The 24,317-nt window shown below is 38.0% G+C and overlaps 2 protein-coding genes and 1 long non-coding RNA gene across 3 annotated transcripts; 1 reads left to right on the forward strand and 2 right to left on the reverse strand.

The window, feature by feature from the left end:
- Positions 1–19,019: 19,019 nt before the first annotated feature.
- Positions 19,020–19,471, reverse strand: LOC118492279. Its single transcript, XR_004892944.1, has 2 exons — positions 19,162–19,471; positions 19,020–19,072 (listed from the first exon to the last, which is right to left on the reverse strand). It is a non-coding gene; the product is annotated as an uncharacterized LOC118492279 (long non-coding RNA).
- A 2,716-nt stretch (positions 19,472–22,187) lies between these two features.
- On the reverse strand, positions 22,188–22,658 carry LOC110943339 (serine protease/ABC transporter B family protein tagB-like). The gene has a single exon (XM_022185090.1). It carries the CDS (start codon positions 22,656–22,658, stop codon positions 22,188–22,190), a length of 471 nt encoding a protein of 156 aa, XP_022040782.1.
- An 853-nt stretch (positions 22,659–23,511) lies between these two features.
- Positions 23,512–24,039, forward strand: LOC118492128. The gene has a single exon (XM_035989922.1). The coding sequence runs from the start codon at positions 23,512–23,514 to the stop codon at positions 24,037–24,039; it is 528 nt and encodes a 175-aa protein (XP_035845815.1).
- The last annotated feature ends 278 nt before the right edge of the window (positions 24,040–24,317 follow it).

The raw sequence follows: 24,317 nt of genomic DNA on the forward strand, positions 1-24,317 counted from the left end.
ATTTTGGAGAGTATTCAATTAATAATCTCTTTACGGGGTGTGAGGTGGCCTCGGTTCTTTGGCAAAATGTGAGTGCTTAGTGCAAGATTCCCAATTTCCTTGTGGTTTCCGTTAGAGACATCCTTAAAGTGCATGAGACTTGCGGGTTAAGGAGAGCGAGCAAAGAGGTTCTTCATGGTATCCTTATAATAATTTGCTGGAGTATTGGAATGGTAGAGACTGTTTGATCTTTGAGGGAAGACAAGCTAGAATCGTCGACATCTTTAGTGAAGTCCATTCTCTTGGGTATCTTTGGGTTAAAAATATATCGAAGTTCAAATATTTGACTTCGGAAAATTTGTGTAATTTTGTAATTATATAGTTGTATTGTAGTTTTGCCACCATATTTTGAGTTTGGTATTATGTTTTAATGAAGTTTTCCTTAAAAAAATAGTAATAATAATAATAATAACTAGAAAGATAACAAGTGGTAAAAAAAGGTAATTCCATTGCTCCAAAAATAATCGTTAAGAAACGTCAAAATTTAGCATTTCTAGAATTATTTAGTTAAATCACAAAAGAATTATAATATAAAAAACTATTTTATGAACTGAAAAACAATGTCGTGACAAACCGAATAACATTGGTATGCGTATTGGTATTATCATATCTAGTATCGGTATTCGGTTCTTAGGTTTTCAATCGACGTAAAATACGTGTCGGTATCCTTCTGGCATATCAGTACTTTGGTTTTTTGGGGTTTCTCTTTCGTTTGTCAAACCAAATGTTGTTATTACCGAGATCATAACGAATCGAATCGATGGTGACCGAATTCTCACCGTCAGGTGCAAAGGAATTCTACTAGTTTTAAACAAACATGGAGTTTAATGTAAATGTTTTTATAAAGAATGTAATATATTTTTTAAATACGTCGACTTCAGTTAACAACTTGACATAATCGGCTTCTTGGGTGGAGTGACCACTAAAACTTTTAAACAATGAGAATATCCAAAATGACGACTAAAGCATATAAATAATGAAAAGATCCAAAATGATACCTTTAAAATAAAGAACATCCAAAATGATACCTTTCTAAAAAAAGATCCAAAACGACGACTAAAACGAGAAGATCCAAAATGATGTTATATCAGTGTGTTTATTTTGAGATTATTTCATAATAGATATATAAATATTTCATACTTTTATATTTGTGTAATAAACTAGGTTATCCCCACGGTTATCCCCATGAATACTCTCATAGGGTTGGACCATTTAAATTGTGTATATAACAAATGTAAAATAAAAAGAATATCTATAACTACCTAAACATAATATAAAAACAACATTTTTTGCATAGTATCCACCTAATTATACCTAATTAGTAGAACCTGGGTGCCAATCATTTGCCCAACTTAACTACCAGTAAAGTGTACTGCTTAAGAAATCCTCAATTGGTGTCTTTCAAGTTTGAGAAAACATCAACAAAAATTAATATTGAATTGCATAAAGCACCCTACAATGCACAAATTAAATAAGAAAGCAAAAGGAATGTAGTAGTAGAGATGAACATACCTTTAAATAAGGAGATGCATTTTCAAAACTAAGGCTATACGGGGCACCATGCGGGGAGGCTAGCGGTGACCCCAGTCCCCCAGCGGGAACACCGCCGCCATTACCGCGGGGACCCAAATCGGAGAGGGGAATCGGTGTTCGTTCACCGCGTTGAAATTGCACAAGAATCGAGGAACGGTCGAATTTTTAAACGTTGGCAACGGTCATAATTAAAAAAAAATTTCAATTTTAACCAATATAAATAACCAACTTCAATCTAATTTTTTACCACACCCATTCTCAAACTTATACTCTAAAAATCTATCAAATACAACACAAAGCCAAACCGAGCAATGGAGAACCAACCCCGCGAAGCCAAGAACAAATCTAAGGGACGCGGCTCGCAACCGTCTCGTGGTGGTTCGAGGGGTGCAAGTGCGCAACCACAACCCCCTTTCGGATATACTTCACAACCCCTTTTTTTTTACCAGCAACCTTCACACCCCCCCCCCCCCGCTTTACAACACCCAACCACAACCCCCTTTCGGCTATTTTCAAAATTTGTTATCAATGGATCCTCAAACCTCCGCCTTCGACCCGTATGGTTTTCGTTCCCCACAAGTTCCATCTCCACGAGAAAATGTTGAACGTCGTCTACCTATTTACGACGACGAGGACGAGGAAGTAGTGCCCGAAACTCAAACTTTGGGCGACTATGAAGATGACACCGGCGACGATGAATATAATGTGGATGAAGACGCCGGCAACGAAGAAGATGACGCTCGGGATAAAAAGGGAAAAATGGAGAGCCAAAAATGGACAAAGGTCCAAGAAGAGGCGTTGGCGAAGGCGTGGGTACATTGCTCTACCAACAAAAAAAAAAGGGCAATCAACAAAACCGCGATAGTTTTTGGCGTAAGATTTTAGATCATTATAACGCCACCGTTGGTGGAAGTAACCGGACCGTGCATCAAGTACGGTCTAAATGGGGCCCGATGATGACGAAAATAAACTTTTTCAATGGCCTATACCAACAAGCGGTAAAAATTATATTTTTTAACGTTGTATATTTTTTAATTTTGTTTACTAAGTTCATATTTTTTAACACTTATTATTTTATAATATGTAGGATCGCACACGAGGAAGCGGGTGTAGCGATCTCAACGTGATGAAAGTCGCTTTAAAGGAATTTAAAGATAAATATCCGAACGGTTTTCAACATGTCGAGGCATGGGAGGTCGTTCGAAAACACGGCAAATGGGCCCAAGTCCCATTGTTGGGTGAGGAAGGGAAGGTTCGGCACAAAAAAGAAAACCCGTTGACGTGGACCCTTCCATACCCGATATGAACGAAGACCCCTCGCCACAAAGAACACAACGGCGAGACAAGCGTCAAGTGACATCGTCCGAGGGCTCGGCCGAGTTGGCAGCACAATTCAAAGAGTACACCGTCATGAAAGAAGCGAAGCACGCGATGGAATTGGAGGCGATTGAATTGAGGAAGAAAAGAGAGTCGGAGGCTCGCGAGCTCATAACGGAACAACGCGAGACGATGAGAAACTACGCGTACGATCGAGATATGAAAACATTCCTCAAGCCGCACGACGATGCTCCGCCGGAAATGTTGCCGTTCATCCTCGCCCGAAAGCGCGACATCGCTAACAAGTACGGGTGGCCGTGCAATTTCTAAAATTTTTATTTTCTAGTTTTAATGTAATTTTTATTTTCTAGTTTGAATGTAATTTTTATTTTCTACTTTGAATGTAATTTTAATTTTCTAGTTTGAACGTAATTTTTATTTTTATTTTCTATTTTGAAATGTCTTTTGTTAAATATTATTTATTTTTTATTAATATTTTTTTAATTTATAAACATGCATAATTACAACAAATAAAAAAAACAACAAAAAATAAAAAAGCAAGTCCTTTAAGAGAGGAGTGCCGCCATCAAATTAGGGTGTGAGGGGAGTTGACGTTGCATAACCTAATTGGATGTGCGTAAGAGAGGGGACTCCCCTAAGAGAGGAGTGCCCCTCTCACCCTAAGAAGTTTAAATAATGATTCATTGTCAGAAAATCATGTCTTTCTTTCAATAGGGGTCTCATTTTCTACCACCTATCAATCATAACAAAGAAAAGGTAACGAAGGTTAGTCAAAAACAGTAAAAATTTGACCATATTGTTGCTCAAATTTCAAACATATGATGATAAAAAATTATAATATCCGTTAGAAAATAAGCTTAGTTTTAAAAAGCGCAATGCGCTCCAACGCGTTTAGGTCCTGAAAACAGAGACGCAAGACAAAAGCCTTACTTACTTGAGCGAGGCGTTGCTCTATGCACAACCTAATTATATAATTATATTATATGTTATATATTATATATTATATATTATATATTATATATTATATATTATATATTATATATTATATATTATATATTATATAATACTATAATTTACAACATTTCTATGCAATGTTGCTTGTACATCATGCTTTCTTTGTTTTACTTGCATATTGTGTTTCCTGTGAATTTCCTTACGGACCCTGTGGAAGGGAGATCTACTCTCCGACCAGGGGATCTGCTCGTCTTTGGTTGGGCTAGGGGGAAACATGCTTGTGTGGACCTCACGGGGGTTTCCCCTCTGGCTGGTTTAAGGGAAAACGGGTTTGTAGCTGTACAAGCAGCAAGAAAGATAGAATCAAAGAAAGTTGATAAGCACGCTAAAGCTTGTGCAGAGAACCAGCATGTTTTTGTCCCTTTTGCTTTTGACACATTTGGCTCCCTAGCGCCAGAGGCTATCCAATTCCTGACCAGGGACCAACGGGTCATCCACAACAATTGCTCAGCCTCAGGGGGACGGGGTTTTATCTTTGTTAGATTAGGGTTTGCAATTCAGAAAGGGGTGACGGCGCAACTTATTGCCCGTCTACCTTCTATTTTTTATTTAACTTGAAAAATATGAATAAAAATGGTACAAGTTGAAAGTAAAGCTTCTTTTAAAGGGTTTATCTTATATTTATATATACACTCAATATTTGTATGTATATGCACTTGTACTCTTTGTATTTTGATATTGTGACTTTGTGGTTTTTTTAGAATTTATGTGAATTAGTTTTTGTTGAATTTATGGCATTACATGCATATCTCTAGCTTTATTTTGATAAAATATAAAATAATAAACATTCTATGATGTATTCTTTTGGTTATTTGATGAGTAATTTTTTTTTGATTTACTACAAGAAGGTAATTAAATATGATAGTTTTTTGCATTTTGAAATGAAAAATATGTCAAATTGAAAGGAATATGCATAGTATTGTATTTTCAAATTAAGATTGATTATTTTTTAAATGTATATTTTTAATTCTGTATATTGATGTATGCTACCATTTGGAGATAATTTTTGTCATCCAATAAGAAAAAAGAATATATTGCATTTAAAATATTTGCAAGCTCCAACTTATCTCAATTTTGAGATAAAGTAATATTCATAATGAATGCTTCTCTAGTTAGAATGAAAATATATTTGCAAGCTCCAACTTATCTCAATTTTGAGACAAAGTAATATTCATAATGAATGCTTCTCTAGTTAGAATGAAAATAAATACTTCCTCCGTCCCACCGTCCCATTAAAAGTGTCCTATTTTGAATTTTTAAAGTCTTTATTTATAAACTTTGATCTTAAATAATTTTGTTTGTATTAGATAATACTTGATGAAAGTTATATGATTTGAGTGTGTTTTACAAGTGTTTTTATCGGGTTAATTTTCATCAAGTTTTATATAACCCAAATTAAAGTCAAAGTTTATAAATAAAGATTTTGAAAATTCAAAATATGACACTTTTAACGGGACGGATGGGGTATTATTTTACAAAAACATTATTATTTTTTCTAGGAACATGTAAAGAAAAAAATGACATAAAGACTAGAGACTTTAATAGTTTCTTGAAAATTGTTTTATATTAAAATATTTGTTGTAAAGTGTGAATAGAAAAATGGTTTTATTTTGCTGTGTTCATATATTTGATTTTAGATATAAACTAGTTCTTGACCCGCCGAGCGTTGCGGCGGCGTAAAAAATTAAAGTAACTTGAATTTATACCGTCTAATATTTGACCCGACTCATTTCCGAACAAATGTTTTTATGTGTTGGAAGTCTTATAATCGTTCTTGTATATATATATGTATGTCGGTGTTAGAATTTGGATGCCCTAGCACAACGTACATCACCCTCGCCCGTTGAGCACACTATATCATATCTCCCTTTATATGTTGGAAAACGTACACAACAATCCTATTCTACAAAGGTCGACCTAGAGGGGCCATAGTAACACAATGAACTGGCAGTTTCCTGCTCGACAACGGAAATGTTTATTTTAAAAAAAATATTAACATTATAGATTCTATTTTCCTAGACACACAACTGCTTAATAAAGTAAACAATTAAAACTTTGTTAAAGTAACTCTAATGCTACATGTATAAAATATAATTTAACTATAAGTGCAAGCAAATTAAATTATACATTATACAATTTTTATGTACTTGTTACATTTTAGAAGTGAAGAAATTAAAATGGTAAATTAATAAAGGAAGTCACACTATTTTATAATCTCACAATAAACTTCAATTCTGTGTATGGCGTTAAAGGCTAGTCATGAGCAAAATCTTATAATAATTAAAAATTGGTTTAAAATACGTACAACATGTTTAGATATATTGTATAAGTAACTTATTATAACTTTTCAGACACAAAACCTGCAAACCTAACCCATCTATTTCTCTACACCCCTTTAAACCTCAGGTCGAATCACTCAACCCTAGATCTAAACTCTCTTTATTTGAAACCCCCATTCAACAATGAGCCATATCTAGTGTCATCAGTGCTCACCATATCCTCCTTTATCGCCGATTGAAGACATCACCACCACACCCGATTATCTCTGGAAGCGGCGGTGTTGTGTCATCGAACTTGGGATGTCAAGATCTACAACCGATCTGTTAATGGGTGAAGTTTTAGAGCTTCGATCAAATTTCCGGTGAGACACAACCAAGCAATCCTTCATCATGCATGTTATAGACTCGTGTAGATCGGAAATAGTTAAGGTTAAACTCGGCGCGCATTTCCGGTGAGCCGGCTTCCGGCATGTGGTTAAGGTGGTGGTCACAATGAAGATGCACAGAGAAGGTGATGATGTTAGCGGTGGTCTTGGGTGCTCAGACGACAGTAGGAGAGAAGCGAGAGTGAAAGCTGTAACGGTCGCTTGTACATGGACGACTTCTACCATTCCATCGCAACTGTATTGATTTGAAGATGTATGGTCTTACTCTAGAAGAATGAAGGGTAGTTCTGTAATTTTAGACAAAAGGTAGAATTGTAATGTGTGTCGGTGGCACTGTAGCCACCGACCTTTTATTTTAAGATTATATAAATGTAATACAAAAGTACTAACAAATGTTAATAGAAAAAATGAATTTTCTTTTAGTTTTTCCAAGCCCGAATTGCCTGTGATAAGAAAATCATCGAGGTTAAAACCCCATCTGGTGAAATGCTCACCATCCAATGAGATCTACACTATGGATTGCCCGAGAAGGTGTCTTAATTCAAGGCATCCAAGTGTCTAAAGAGCGGATGTGTCATTTACATGGCACAAGTGACGGTAGATGAGCCAAAGCCCAGGATTGAAGACATTTCGGTCGTCTCTGAGTATCCTGATGTTTTTCCAGAAGAGCTACCCGGTCTACCACCGGAGAGACAACTGGAGTTTAGGATTGACATCTTACCAGGAGCTGCACCTATTGCAAGGGCTCCATATCGGCTGGCGCCGACAGAGATGATGGAGTTGAAGACCCAGCTTGATGAGCTTTTGGAGAAAGGCCTTATTCAGCCTAGCTCATCACCTTGGGGAGCTCCTATCTTGTTTGTCAAGAAAAAGGACGAGTCAATGCGAATGTGCATTGACTACCGCAGGCTGAACAAGATAACGATCAAGTATCGTTATCCGTTGCCCAGGATCGACGACTTACTTGATCAACTTCAAGGGGCTAGCTATTTCTCTAAGATCGACTTGAGGTTGGGTTATCATCAACTGAAGGTCAGGAGTGAAGACGTTCCTAAGACTGCCTTCAGAAATACGGTCACTACGAGTTCCTAGTGATGCCTTTTGGGCTCACAAATGCACCTGCAACATTCATAGATCTCATGAATAGAGTCTTCAAACCGTATCTAGATAAGTTTGTCATTGTCTTCATAGACGACATACTTATCTATTCTCGTAATCAAGCTGATCACGAGAAACATCTACGGTGCATCCTAGAGCTATTAAAGCAGGAGAAGCTTTATGCTAAGTTCTCCAAGTGCGAATTCTGGCTTAGAGAAGTCCAGTTCCTTGGACACGTGGTAAGCAAGCGGGGTATCCAGGTGGATCCCGCTAAGATAGAAGCCATAATGAACTAGGAAGAACCAAAGGCACCTTCTGAGATACGTAGCGTCTTAGGATTGGTCGGTTATTATAGGAGGTTCATTGAGAACTTTTCGAGGATAGCCACTCCTTTGATTACCCTGACCCGAAAGAATGTCAAGTTTGATTGGGGTCCCAAACAGCAAGAATCTTTTGAGATTCTAAAGCACAAGTTGAGCAATGCTCTAGTGCTACCTCTACCTGAGGGTATTGAGGATTTGTCGTGTATTGCGATGCCTCGCACACCGGCATGGGCTGTGTACTGATGCAGACAGGCAAGGTGATTGCTTATGCATCATGACAATTAAAGGAACACGAAAAGAATTACACCACCCACGACTTGGAGTTGGGTGTCGTTGTATTTGCACTTAAATTATGAAGACACTACTTGTATGGCCCAAAGTGTATTATATACACTGACCATAAAAGTCTCCAACATCTATTCAGCCAAAAGGATTTGAATATGAGATAACGACGCTGGATGGAAACGCTGAACAATTATGATTGCAAAATTCACTATCATCCCGACAAAGCAAATATGGTTGCAGATGCGTTGAGTTGCAAGGAAAGAGTTAAGCCGATTCGGATTAACGCCAAGAGCATTGAGCTCAGGAAAAACTTAAATGAGAAGTTATTGGATGCGCAAAAGCAAGCCTTGTTAGAGTCTAACTTTCCTAGTGAAGGATTGGGTGGAACTGTTGATCAGTTGTCACCTGGGAAAGATGGAATTCTTAGATTCAATGGTTGAATCTAGGTTCCAATCTTTGGAGGACTTAGAGATCTAATCCTCCAGGAAGCGCATAATTCCAAATATTCTGTTCACCTTGGAGGTGACAAAAAGTATCAAGATTTAAAGAAAAATTATTGGTGGATGGGTATGAAGAAATCCATAGCCACCTATGTAGCTAAATGTCTGACGTGTTCACAGGTTAAGGCTAAACACCAAAAACCATCAGGACTGCTACAACAGCTTGAAATTCCCACATGGAAGTAGAAAATGGTAACTATGGATTTGATTACCAAGTTACCTAAGACCAAACGTAGCAATGACACAATTTGGGTTATTGTGGATAGACTGACTAAGTCAGCTCATTTCTTACCCATAAAGGAGACGTATAGCTCCGACAAGTTGGCTAAGTTATATGTGGACGAGATAGTGTCCCTGCATGGTGTGCCAGTATCTATTGTATCTGATAGAGATACTAGATATACTTCTCATTTCTGGAAAAGTTTCCAGCATTCATTAGGCACAAGATTAAACTTCAGTATAGCTTACCATCCTCAGACAGATGGATAGAGTGAGCGTACTATCCAAACTTTGGAAGACATGCTTCGGGCATGTGTTATCGACTTGGGTGGTAGTTGGGATGACCATATCATACGAGCATCAAGGCTGCTCCTTTTGAGGCCTTGTATGTGAGAAAGTGTCGAACGCCCGTCTGTTGGGCTGAAGTTGGGGAAGCCCAACTATCTGGACCAGAGATTGTCCTAGAGACCACGGAGAAGATTGTGCAAATCCGTGATCGTCTCAAAGCTGCCAGTGACAGGCAGAAAAGCTATGCTGACAAGAGGCGTAAACCTCTTAAGTTCCAAGTAGGGGACAAAGTTTTGCTGAAGGTATCACCCTGGAAAGGTGTGATGCGCTTTGGAAAAAAGGGCAAGTTGAGCCCAAGATATATCGGACCATTCGAGATAATCGAATGCGTCGGATCGGTAGCTTATAAGCTAAACCTGCCGGAGGAGCTTAGTGGAATTCACAATGTGTTCCACATATGTAATTTAAAGAAATGTCTAGCCGATGAGTCGCTAGCAATGTCACATCACGATGTGCAGATTGATGAAAACCTGAGGTTTGTTGAGAAACCAATTTCCATTGAGGATCGACAGGTTAAGAAGCTCTGAAGGAAGTTTATACCTATTGTAAAGGTTAAATGGGACGCCCGTCGGGGTCCCGAATATACGTGGGAGATCGAGTCTACCATGCGACAAAAGTACCCCCATCTTTTGATTAAAATCTCGAGGTCGAGATTTCTTTTAAGGGGGTGAAGATCTAACACCTTGTAAATTCGTGTCTAGTAATGTACTGACACATTTCCATACTCTCATATGTGCCAAATGTTGGCCGAGAGGGACTAATTATGACAATTATTGAAAGTATGAACGTGGAGGGACTAAAGATGTCAACATGCTGAAACTTTGCCTCTGAGTGACCCTTTATGGATCGTAAGCCTTAGGGTTTACAGAATGCAAGCCGTTTTTATTTTTGTTGCTGAGTGACGGTTACGGACCGTAAAGGCTTATGCCTTACGGTTCGTAAAGAAGCTGATTCCTGTGTGCGCCCAAGGTCCTTACGGACCGCAAAGGTATATCCTCTACGGTCCGTAAGGGAACACCAGAGACAAAAATGTTTGGAGCCCAAGCACACCTGCATGAATACCACCTATTCAAAACTATTAGCTTCATGGTTGCACTTGACACGTTTTAGGACACTTGTACTGATCCTAAACAAGCTCATAACACCTGTGATGATCCCCTTCAAGTCCCTTAAGTATAAACAGGACTTCAATTCACACTTCACAAGTTGCACCTTCTCATTTTATCACTTCTCTCTTCTCTCTGGAAGTTCTAGCTGAAAGAAGCATCCAACTCAGTTCTAATCATTCCTAGGATCACTTGTAAGTGTTCCTTTCCAGTGCTTTTTCGTTTTATAGGCTTTTATAGCCGAAAGTCAAGCAAAACCGATTTTTGCTTTGACTTTCGGTTTAGACCGTTATGGTGCAGCCATTGTTCGAATCGAACATGGCTACGTGATCGTATTTAGGTAGGTGTTAATCCTCAAAAGGGCATCTCCTGAAAATCACGTTAACTTGGTCAAATGACTGGTCAAAGTTATATTAATTAAAAAGTTAAAGGGCAGTTTTTTGTAAACTTTATAAATTGATCTTATAAATATTATAACCCATGTTTTTGACACTTAATCAGTTGGTAATTAATATTAGAACATGTGTAAACATGTTCAGCCCGTCATTTCCAGTTTAACGGTCGATTCGCAACCGAAAGTCGAGCAGTTTGACTTCTTCTTTGACTTTCGATTCTGACCCAATTTAGCTAAGTTAGCTACTGAATTTTAGTTGTATTATGATCACCTTATTATGTAGGATAATCCCCTGAGGTTATACTACTTGATCATAATCAGATTCTGAGTTTTTACACAAGTTCTTGTATTATGCCTAATTATGACCAAAATGCCCTTTTGCATAAAACTTGGTTTTAATCAATGATGAACTTGCAAAACGAATTACCTACTGATATGTTATTATAATTAACATATTTTGGTTCATAAATTTGTGCATAACATGAGTTTTGATATAAGATCGTAAATTATATTATAATATGACCAAAACGCCCTTTTGGCGCATAGTATGGTTTTTAACCATAACTATCATCCAAAAATTATTATCTACTGATATTATAACATAATTAAAGTGTTTTCACAGAAGGTACTTGATCATAACTCAGATTTTATGCAAGTTCTCAGACTATGTCACATAATGACTAAAATGCCCTTATGGTGCATATTTTGATTTAAAACCTCCATGGTCATATGAGTTGATAACCTACTGATGTTACAACATATTTAAAGTTTATTGTCATATAGAACTTGTTTATGACTCATCAGGTTACCCGATATCGCTTATACGCGTACAGTTGAGCTTATGTAACTAGTTTACGTAAGTTTACTGAAACGGGTCAATTCTTATCATTTTTATTTCAAATTCTAGAATGTATATTGTTTACCCATATTATACAAGTCTTAGTACTTTTGGGTTTAAACTACATTCTATTCCAGCCATCTCTTAATCAAGCATATCGTGCCGTCTTCGTTAATTTAAGTTAACCGGTCCAAGTCTACGACTTAAATAGGACCCGTTAACATTCTAATTGATTATTATACCATTCATTCCAGACTAGGGCCTTCTGGTATATTGCAACCAACCTTAGTTAATTGATTACGGCTGTGATATTTATAGTTCTTGCATTATAAGACGAGTTTAGGCAGGTAAATACTCTTAACCTATTTTCCCTATATGGGCTTGGGATACGAGAAATTATTACTGCTTGGTCGGGTATGGGATCATATGTCGGATTGTGACTACAAAATCTTCATAACCCGTGTCCTGGATATCCTCGGCTCATTTAAGTTACTAATGGCCACGATTAAGTACGGGGTGTAGGCATACACCTGATAGATGCTAATGCTATTATAAAATGTTTTTCTTGCCCATACTGGGAATACCCTTTTATGGGTTAAAGTGGCATGTCGATTAATCATGTTATTAGGTTTCTGCACCAGACCCCATATGTATTGACAAGCATGTAAAACTATATACAAGATCATTTTGAATTGTCCCAAGTTATTTAAGAAAATATATGTTCTTTGTGCACTTAAAACATTTTGAAATGTTTTCAAAATAAGTCGGTTATTTGTATTTACCAGTGTAAACTGATGTATTTTCAAAAGACTAAGTTACAGGTTGCAAGGATACGTAAATAGGCTGGAAGTTGCCTGGTAATGCTAGAAGAGGAATTTGTAACTCCTTTGCATAAAGCCTAGTAGTCTGTTATCTCATTTTTGTACATTTTCGATCTGCCTGTGGATCTTTTACAAGCAGTCTGTATTATTATTTTGAATACTCGGACATTTATGTTTGTAATATTATTTTAAATCCAAGACTTCCACTGTGCTATCTGTGTTTGTGTATCTTGTAATCAATCTCGTCACGATACTCCCCATCCAGGCCCACCGGACGATGTTGTAAATAACATGGTGTGACTTGGTTAGGTGCTTTTTGCGGAGCATAGCGACAAACATGAGCCAAGTGACCAAGGCGTCCACAATTGGTGCACTGTTGGCATGGGGTATGGGATTGGTGATGGAATTTACAACGGTTACACAATGGGTGAGGACCAGTATAGAGTTTCTTGTTCGGGCGACCAGTAGGTGCGACTTGGTTTAGTGGGGTGGCTGGTATAGGCGGGTTAGTAATAACTGCATAGTTCCTCTCATTACCCTTACATTTCTTATTTGTACCAGAGTAAGATGAAGATTTGGCCTTCGTTTCTTTTACCTCTTTTGATTCTTCAACAGGAGCCTTGCCAACTGACCCCTTGCTCCCTTCACGATCCAGATGCTTCGACTTTATGCGGTTGACCAGCTAGCCGCATAGTTGCTTCTAGAGTTTCTGGAATACTACCTTCCACCGTATCTTTGATAACAGTAGGCAAGCCACCGATATATTGCTCTATAAGTCGAGTGAGAGGGGTGAATAGTATGGGCATATCTTATTCAGCTCATGGAAGCGCTTGTGGTACGCTACGTTGTTACTACTGTCTTGCTCCAACGCCTAGAACTCGTCCTTAGTTTTCTTAATTTCCTGTTGAGGGCAAAAATTTTTGGTCATAAGTTTCTTCAATCGATCCCATGACTACGACTTCAGCACCACGCGTATTCTTTTCATCATTCCACCAAGTGAGTGCGTTTCCCAACAAGCGGCCCGTTGCATAATGAACCTTGCGATTGTCAGGGCATTTGCAATTGAGGAACGTACTCTCCATCTCCTCAAACCAGCGGAAGAGAACGGTTGCACCGGTGGTGCCTTCATACGTAGGGGGGTCACATGATTTGAAGTGTTTGAAGGAACACCTCGAGGGATTAGCCCTATCGTGGGTCTTTGGGTTATTGAGAGCTTGTTGAACTTGTACTATGATGTTGGGGATAACAGCGACCATCTCTTCGGCGATATGGGCCGCCATGCGTCGGCTAAAGTTCCCAGACGTTTCCCAATACGTTGACGTCTAGTCGACATCTACAAGGTTAAATGCAACAATCCGTGAGTTTGTGAGTAGCATATTGTGACACAATGTATAATGTGACAAATGTGAAACTTATGACTGCGGAAAATGTGAAACTTATCAAGAAGAAGATGAGGAACTGGTTGACGAAGAGATAGAGTTGGTAACTCCTCTGGTAGAGAGTGTAGTTAGGCTATAGGGTGTGGTCATACCCCTTATGACCACCATGATCCTCCACGTCAGCGCCATGTCATCACCCTCTAATTCACCATCCAAAATCACTATCCTAAGGGTGTGGTCATGACCCAAACCACCATCCACCCCTTTTTTTGTTTAAACTATATTTTATTTATTTTGAATAAACAACAAATAAAATTAAATTAATTTTAGTACTAAAACTACATAACATTCAAATTAATAAAAAAATAACATCCAAATTTAAACTACATATTATAAATTAAGATAAACAAACTACTCGTTGTTGTTAACCCGACCAAATTGCCAAACATGTTCAATCAAATCCGAACGAATATGGTTATGCGTAGTCTCGTTGTATAATGCCCACATGTTAGATTCTTGTTGCCCTTCATCAACTGGTACAACATTCTCATGAATGTCGTTAGGATCATATTCACATATGGCGTTACCTTCATCTTCAATAATCATGTTATGCAGCAAGATACAAGCATACATATAATATCTCAATGTTTTGAGTTCAAGTGCCTGTGCTGGGTTTGCAACTATGTGCTATTTTTGTTGTAGAACCCCAAATAGACGTTCAACATCTTTCCTAGCAGATTCTTAACATTTTGCAAATTTCTTTCTTTTTTCATCTTCTAGATACGGTATAGTTTTAACAATCGTTGTGTATGTTGGGTATATTCCATCAGCTAGATAATGCCCGTGCTTGTATTCTACTCCTGAAACCGAAAACCTAGAATCAGGCCCCATACCATTAATGATATCATTGAAACATCTGAGTGACCAAGAACACTAACATCGTTATTCGAACCAGGAACACCAAAGAAAGCATGCCAAACCTAATGATCATTTGATGCCACGGCTTCTAGAATTAATGTGGGATGACCATGATCCCCTCGAGTAAATTGACCTCGCCATGCATTAGGGCAATTACGCCAAGGCCAATGCATACAATCTATGCTACCAAGCATTCCAGGAAAAGCATGTTTACTTTCGTGTGCCTGGTACAACTTTATGATGTCATTCTTTGTTGGCCTTTGTAAGTACTTCGTGCTATATAGCTTGACCATCCCTTTGCAAAATTGATGCAAACTCTCTCGTGAAGTTCTATCAGACATCTTCAAATATTCATCCCACATGTCGCTACTTGTACCGAAAGCCAATTGCCGACGTACACTTTTGTAAAGTGGTAAATCCCCTTTTACCTATAGCATCCCATCTTAGTGTGAAAAATGGGTCATAATTAGCCAAATCGTTGGCTATACGTAAGAAAAGACGACGGCTTATTCGGAAACGACGCCTAAACATTTCATCCGTGTATACCGGGTTTTCGACAAAGTAATCGGCCATCAACCTATCGCGGGCACCTACAAATTTTACAAAAATATAAATTACACTAAGATATAAACGGCACTTCAAAAATATAATGCACGAAAAAATACCTTCACGATCCCTATTTAAACATTGTTATCGTTTTCTCCGTTTGGACGAGGTTTCTTTCTCCTCTATAATTATTTGTGTCGTTTCCATCACCACGTTCAAAAAAATTTGTTGATCTCGTCGGAAGAAGTTGGTGATGCCATGGTGGTGGGATAACTTGTTTCTTCTTTTTCTTTGCTACTGTAGGTAGAAATAATATAACTGACTTAGCCCAAATTACATTACATGAGAGATCTATAACAGAGTTGTCCAAAAATTGAAAAATAAGTAATTTAATCCAAAAATATAAAACTGAATCAATTTCGTTACAACTAGAAAATATAAAAAAAGATAGCGACATAAATTAAAGAAGAAAATTAGAAAATATAAAAAAAATGATAATGACATAATTTAAAGACCATATTTTTGAGAAATTTTCGCCTTCATTTTTTGCAACACTTCTTTATCTTTTTCCGGGAGCGAGTCGATGCTTATTGTCACACCCCCAAAATCCACACGCGGAGTATCACCGCTTGGGAGCGTGACTGACCAGGATCAAGCCACCAACCATATAGAACAACGTAAATAGTAAAAGTAAATGTCATTAAACCAAACCAATCCATATGAAAGGTGTTCAAAACATAAGTATAAATTCAACGTTTAGCGGAAGCAAGTGAGTAAAAGCCCAATCATAAGTAAAGTATGAAATGTCAAATGTTTAATCAAAGCATTCACGATCCTTGTCCACAACGACCGCGCCTCCCCATGCAAGCTCCATGTATACCTAACGACCTGCAAGGCATGTAACAGAGAGTCAACAACTAGTTGAGCGAGTTCACAGTAAGTAAGTTTGTAATAGTAAGTTCCCTTCGTCACATGTGGCTCTACTAGGCCGATAGTATATTCTATTAGTGGGGGCTTCCCATGTTTGTATATACACTAGACTATTTGTAACCATAAGTGTTCTTCTTAACCCGAGAACAGTAGTACGTACAGGCTTTACGTAGGTTTTACGTAAGTGTCCTTCTTTACCCGAGGACAGTGGTACGCGTGGGGTTTACGTAGGTTTTACGTAAGTATCCTTCCTAACTCCGGAAGACAGTAGCATGTGTGAGTTTACGTAGGTTTTACATAAGTGTCCTTCCTGACTCCGGAAGACAGTAGTATGTACTTGTTTATGTAGGTTTTACGTAAGTGTCCTGCTTAACCCGAGGACCATGGTAGATAGTCTAGTAACCGTATAAGTACGAGAAATTGTTCAATCCCATCATTCAACCCATTCCCAATCCCTGGGAATCCCATGCCTTGGTAAAGAGTGTGAACTCACCTTGGTTTGCTCGGTTTGTTATTGCTTCTAGTGTTTATAAATGGTTAGGTCCGTTACACACGACCTAAGGTACATTGCACATAAACTCGATGTAAGTGTTTACGTTCAATTAGGGTTTACAATTCCTTGATGTCCAAACAACTGTGATCCGTGTGATAATTGTGTACAGAATGATATAAGATAGATTGTTCATACATACAGTATCATCCCGTAACGTACAATGACATGCAGTAATATACAGAAACATACAGTAATACAGTAGGCTCTAACACTGGTGTTTGCAATAAACCCAGACACTGATTCATACATGAAATTCGGACCATATAGCCTCAATAAACCCGGATCATGCTTCACACATAAAACTCAGACTATACAAGCATCATGAAATTCGGACAAGGGCATCAAGCATAAAACTCAGACAAACAACCCCTAGTGAAACTCGGACCACTCATATTCATAAAACTCGGATCAATCTTCCTCATAAAACTCGGACCCTTCATGTTTAAATCAAAAGTTCGGACCCCTTCATGTTTAACTCAAAAGTTCGGACCCTTCATGTTTACATCAAAAGTTCGGACCCCTTCATGTTTAACTCAAAAGTTCGGACCCCCTTCATGCACAATAAGCTCGGCCCATGTTTTCTCCTACAAAGGTCGGACCTATCTTCTATATACAAAAGTCGGACTATGCATAAACAACACAAAAGTCGGACCATTCATAACATAGGAAATTCGGAACAATCTAGTATATTATTCAAAAGTCGGACTAGTCAACAAAGCTTAAAACTCGGACTACACATATACAATAAAATTCGGACATTATATGCACTCAGAAGTCGGGCCATGTTCATTTATATAATTCGGACCATATAGTGTTTAATCAAAACTCAGACTATGCATCTCATTCACAAAACTCAGACACTTAACTCCGAGTTATAACATACGTGATTTCCAAAACCAGTTTACAGAATCAATGGAACAGTTACATTTACAGACTACGATCAAAACCCTAATTTTCATACTTTGGCAATACTGTAATCAAATCAAAATCAAAGAATTCTAACATATCATGCATCTTAACATCAGGCAAATGATTACACAACTAATCATAACCATTTCACAATAATCAGAATTGATCAATAAACACAGAACCATTACATGTAGAACTAGGGTTTTGCATGAATCACATAATCAAGGATTAACAACCAATAATCATTAAACGTTTACCTTAGATTGATTCTAGATGAATTGGAAGGTCAAGATTGATGCAAGAGAACTTGTGTAGTCAAGATTGATAGCCAAGAATGATGAGAGGAATAGTTGTAGAGAGGATGAATTGAAATGCCGTATGATGAAAATTAGTGAGAATGATTAGGGTTAAGGGTTTTGTTTTATTTTCACTATTAACACTAAACACCCTTAAGTATTATCTCTTACATAAATACATGCACAAGACATACAATTTACAGTTTCATCACCAAGTTCATGTATTTGTTAAATCATTCGTAAAACTTTATCAAATCCAAAACGTATATAGTTACAAAGCAACAAATTATGCAAGTAAGCAACTAAACAAACAGTGAACGTGCAATAAATGCGAAGGTGGAACTCGGAAACTCGAGTTGTCACATTTATCGCCATTAGCTTAAAGTCTTCACGATTGGCCACTTCTTGCATTTCTTTTTCTTTCAACTTAAGTCTCGCCGCTTGTATTTCGTTAAAAGTCGATGAGCTTGCTCATCAACTTATCCACCTTCGTTTCACCCGGAGTTCCATTTTTTGTCGACGCCTCTTTCTTTTTGGCCGCCGCTTCCTTTTTTGCTTTGTCTCTACCATTTGGGCGCTTCAATTCCGGAATCTCCGTCACTTCATTGTCAAACTCAGGTTCGTCATTAATATTAATATGTCAATGCACATCCGAATCACCGGCACTATGCCCTATTGGCTCGAATGTTTTAGACCTCTTTGCTCTTGCCACCTCGTTAGGAACCGGCGCCCACTTGGGACAATTTTTAAAGATTTCCCAAGCCCCAGCGTATGGGAACGCACTACGTTCTTTCGTATGGTATTTTGACATAGCTATGGCCAAAACTGTTTCATCACTCGCCCCACTTGGCCGATTCGAGTGAGCATTGTTGTAATAACCACAAAATGCCGATATCTTCTTATTCATCTCTCGATGCTTTGAGCCCATTGAGTTCACTTCTCGGTACGGTTCTTTTTGCATCAAAACATGAAATTTGTTGCAAACCTCATTCCAAAAACTACCAGACTTTTGATTATTACCTAAGAAAAAAAATATCAAGGTCTAAATAAAAGTTTTTTTTATCTTGAATAAAATATTATTTTAGTATAAATAAAAAAGTATAACATACCTACGATCGGACACGTAGACGTATTGGTCCACGCCCTTGCCAACGCCATCTCTTCGATCGATGTCCAAATTTGACCTCTACCAGTGGTTAAATTATCTTGTTCCGGCCTCTTTGAACACTTTTTTTAGATGTTTTCTTAGAACTTTGAGGTTGGGTTTCGGGTACAACGTCAGTGTCATCCAAATCGTCTAACGAAGGGGTATCGGGTGTCGGTTGCGATTGGACTTTCGTATGAATAGGCCGACTTTGGCTTTGTTGGAGCGTTTTAAGTTGTTGCTGATATTGTTATTGAAATTGGATTTGTTGAAATTGAAATAAACTAGTAGGTTGCGGGGTTTGAGGGAGTTGCGTGAACGCGTTAGGATTCGGGGTTTGAGAGAGTTGCGTGAATGAGTTAGGAACTTGATTGTAGCTTGTAAAAGAAAATTGTGGAGTCGCCCACATGGGATCAACGGGTGTCGTCCACGGGGTTTGTGGCGGGTTGTTCGGGTTGTTTGTGTTGTTCGGGTTGCTTGGATCCATGGTTGTATTAACTATAGCTTAATGACACACACATAAACAGATTGCATAAATCATAAACAAACGAACCTCAATCAATATGATGAAAGTCTAATATAATCAAAGACTTCAAATATAACCTTTTAAATTAATGGCTTTTGAATTATTCGGTCGTAATATAATTGCAATATATTTGAAGTTCTTTGATTTTATATGAAGTTTTGTATTTATGATCAAAGAAACTTAAACCAATCAATCCAAACAAAAAATAATATGGAAAAACCATAAATATTTGTTATTCATTAATTTTTTTTTTCAAATCGTCACTTTGTATGCACAGTAATGACTAATGAGTAAACAAGCATGTAATTTGTTGAGATTACAATAAAAAAGATTGCGATTGTGAATTAAAATAAAAAATTGCTGCTATGAATTAAAATATTGCGATTAGGTTCAAAAGGAAAATACATATCATAGGAAAAAGTACTTGTGGAGAAAAGCAAAACCAACAGATTACGATCAAAAGACTGCGATTGTGAATAAAAAATACATATTGTTCTTCTTGATGTTGGGGTTAGGGTTTGCGTGAATAATGGAAAAAAGGGGGACGTGGTTGTCGTGGTTTAATCTACGCCAACCACCGTGATTTAATGAGTGGGGTGGTATAGGGCATTAATAATGGGCATATGTGGCAAATAATGACCCAACCATGACCCCGACACATAGCCTTAGGAAGCCGATAGAGGTTTGGCCGAGACCTGAGATTGACCATTCACGTGTTCCATACCCCGCTCCATTAAAGCATAAAAAATATGATAAGGAGTATGGACATTTCCTAGATATATTTAAGCAGTTGAAAGTTAACTTTCCATTCATTGAGGCTCTCCAGCATATGCCCAAATATGCGAAGTTTTTGAAGAACATTCTTAAACGCAAAGATAAGCTGGGGGGAGCTCTCGAATATTGCTCTTAATGGCAAGTGCTCTGTGGTGGTGATTAATAAGCTCCCGGAGAAACTGTCAGATTCGGGAGTCTTTACAATCCCGTGTCTGTTTGGAAGTGATGTCCGTAGCCACGCGTTGGAGGATCTAGGTGCTAGCATCAAATTGATGTCGTATTTTATCTTATGCGAAGTTGGGCCTAGGAGAATTGTCCCCAACGCGCATGACGCTATCTCTAGCTGACTGTTCTGTAAAGTACCCACAGGGAATAGTGGAAAACATGTTAGTGAAAGTTGATAAATTCGTTTTTGCCGTGGACTTCCTAATTCTAGATATGAAGGCGTACGACAATGTGCCTATCACTCTAGGACATCCATTCTTGCGTACCACGAAGCCGATCATTTGAAGGGAAAATCACACTTCATGTAGGAGAGGAGAGTCTTACCTTTGCAATGTCATATTCGGATTTTATACCAACGCATAATCAATTTTGGTAAAGAAAAAAGAAGGAAAAGAAAAAACAATTGGTGATTGTCACCTCGACTACTAAAATTTTAATATTTCTATGTACCTTTTTTCATGCATATTTCTATGTACCTTTTTAGTGCATTTTGGATACACTATATACTATTATAGCAAATAAATGAAAACATGTGATGAGTTGAGAAGTTAAGTACATCACAAGACCCTATTTTTAGCAATTTTCGCCTTCATTTTTTGCAACACTTCTTTATCTTTTTCCGGGAGTGAGTCGATGCTTGTCGCCATTAGCTTAAAGTCTTCACGATCGGCCGCTTCTTGCATTTATTTTTCTTTCAACTTAAGTCTCGCCGCTTGTATTTCGTTAAATTGGATGAGCTTGCTCATCAACTTATCCACCTTTGTTTCACCTAGGAGTTTCATTTTTTGTTGACGCCTCTTTCTTTTTGGCCGCCACTTCCTTTTTTGCTTTGTCTCTACCATTTGGGCGCTTCAGTTCCGGAATATCCGTCACTTCATCGTCAAACTCGGGTTCGTCATTAATATTAATATGTCAACGCACATCCGAATCACCGGCACTATGTTCTATCGACTCGAATGTTTTAGACCTCTTTGCTCTTGCCACCTCGTTAGGAACCGGCGTCCACTTGGGACTATTTTTAAAGATTTCCCAAGCCCCAACGTATGTGAACGCACTACTTCTTTCGTATGGTATTTTGACATAGCTATGGCCAAAACCGTTTCATCACTCGCCCCACTTGGCCGATTCGAATGAGCATTGTTGTAATAACCACAAAATGCCGATATCTTCTTATTCATCTCTCGATACTTTGAGCCCACTGAGTTCACTTCTCGGTACGGTTCTTTTTGCATCAAAGCATGAAATTTTTTGCAAACCTCCTTCCAAAAACTACCAGACTTTTGATTATTACCTAAGAAAAAAAATATCAAGGTCTAAATAAAAGTTGTTTTATCTTGAATAAAATATTATTTTAGTATAAATAAAAAAGTATAACATACCTACGATCGGACAGGTAGACCTATTGGTCCACGCCCTTGCCAACGCCATCTCTTCGATCGATGTCCAAATTTGACCTCTACCGGTGGTTAAATTATCTTGTTCCGGCCTCTTTGAACGCTTTTTTTAGATGTTTTCTTAGAACTTTGAGGTTGGGTTTCGGGTACAACGTCAATGTCATCCAAATCGTCTAACGAAGGGGTATTGGGTGTCGGTTGCAATTGGACTTTCGTATGAATAGGCCAACTTTGGCTTTGTTGGAGCGTTTTAAGTTGTTGCTGATATTGTTGTTGAAATTGGATTTGTTGAAGTTGAAATAAACTAGTAGGTTGCGGGGTTTGAGGGAGTTGCGTGAACGCGTTAGGATTCGGGGTTTGAGAGAGTTGCGTGAATGAGTTAGGAGTCGGGGTTCGAGGGAGTTGGTTGAACGCATTAGGAACTTGATTGTAGCTTGTAAAAGAAAATTTTGGAGTCGCCCACATCGGATCAGCGGATGTCGTCCACGGGGTTTGTGGCGGGTTGTTCGGGTTGTTTGTGTTGTTCGGGTTGCTTGGATCCATGGTTGTATTAACTATAGCTTAATGACACACACATAAAGAGTATTGCATAAATCATAAACAAACGAACCTCAATCAATATGATGATGAAAGTCTAATATTATCAAAGACTTCAAATATAACCTTTTAAATTAATGGCTTTTGAATTTATTCGGTCTTAATATAATCGTAATATATTCGAAGTTCTTTGATTTTATATTAAGTTTCGTGATTATAATCAAAGAAACTTAAACCAATCAATAACTTAAACCAATCAATCCAAACAAAAAAATAATCTTTAGAGGTTGAATGGAAGAACCATAAATATCTGCTATTCATTAATTTTTTTTTTCAAATCGTCACTTTGTATGCACAGTAAACAAGCATGTCATTTGCAGAGATTACAATAAAATAGATTGTGATTGTGAATTAAAATAAAAAGTTGCTGCTGTGAATTAAAATATTGCGATTAGGATCAAAAGGAAAATACATATCATAGGAAAAAGTATTTGAATTAAAAATACATATTGTTTTTCTTGATGTTGGGGTTAGGGTTTGCGCAAATAATGGAAAAAAAGAGAGACGTGGTTGATGTGGTTTAATTCATGCCAACCACCGTGATTTAATGAGGGGGGTGGTATAGGGCATGAATAATGGGCCTATGTGGCAAATCATGACCCAACCATGACCCCCACACCCTATAGCCTTAGGAAGCCGGTAGAGGTTTGGCCAAGACCTGAGATTGACCATTCACGTGTTCCATACCCCGCTCGATTAAAGCATAAAAAATATGATAAGGAGTATGGACATTTCCTAGATATATTTAAGCAGTTGAAAGTTAACTTCCCATTCATCGAGGCTCTCCAGGCTCCAGCATATGCCCAAATATGCAAAGATTTTGAAGAACATTCTTAAACGCAAAGATAAGCTGGGGGAGCTCTCGAATATTGTTCTTAATGGCAAGTGCTCCGCGGTGGTGATTAATAAGCTCCCGGAGAAACTGTCAGATCCGGGAGTCTTTATGATCACGTGTCTGTTTGGAAGTGATGTTCGTAGCCACGCGTTGGAGGATCGAGGTGCTAGCATCAATTTGATGTCGTATTCTATCTATGAGAAGCTGGTCCTAGGAGAATTGTCCCCAACGCGCATGACGCTATTTCTAGCTGACCGTTCTGTAAAGTACCCACAGGGAATAGTAGAAAACATGTTAGTGAAAGTTGATAAATTCGTTTTTGCCGTGGACTTCCTGATTCTAGATATGGAGGCGTACGACAATGTACCTATCATTCTAGGACATTCATTCTTGCGTACCGCGAAGACGATCATTTGGGAAAATCACACTTCATGTAGGAGACGAGAGTGTTACCTTTCCAATGTCATATTCAGATTTTATGCCAACGCATAATCAATTTTGGTAAAGAAAAAAGAAGAAAAAAAAAACAATTGGTGATTGTCATCTCAACCGTTAAAATTTTAATATTTCTTTGTACCTCTTTAATGCATATTTCTATGTACCTTTTTAGTGCATTTTGGATACACTATCTACTATTATAGCAAATAAATGAAAACAATATGTGATGAGTTAAGAAGTTAAGTACATCACAAGACTAGCCCATGGCTTTGTAGCCTAGTGGCATCTTTGGGGTGGGATAAGGCTTTGGGACCAACTGGTCCTGGGTTCGA

This window comes from Helianthus annuus, chromosome 5, assembly GCF_002127325.2.
Source record: "Helianthus annuus cultivar XRQ/B chromosome 5, HanXRQr2.0-SUNRISE, whole genome shotgun sequence".
NCBI classification, from domain to species: Eukaryota; Viridiplantae; Streptophyta; class Magnoliopsida; order Asterales; family Asteraceae; genus Helianthus; species Helianthus annuus.

Coding starts and splice junctions, on each gene's coding strand:
- LOC110943339 (XM_022185090.1), bottom strand. CDS start 22,658: ATGGATCCAAGCAACCCGAACAACACAAACAACCCGAACAACCCGCCA.
- LOC118492128 (XM_035989922.1), top strand. CDS start 23,512: ATGCCCAAATATGCAAAGATTTTGAAGAACATTCTTAAACGCAAAGAT.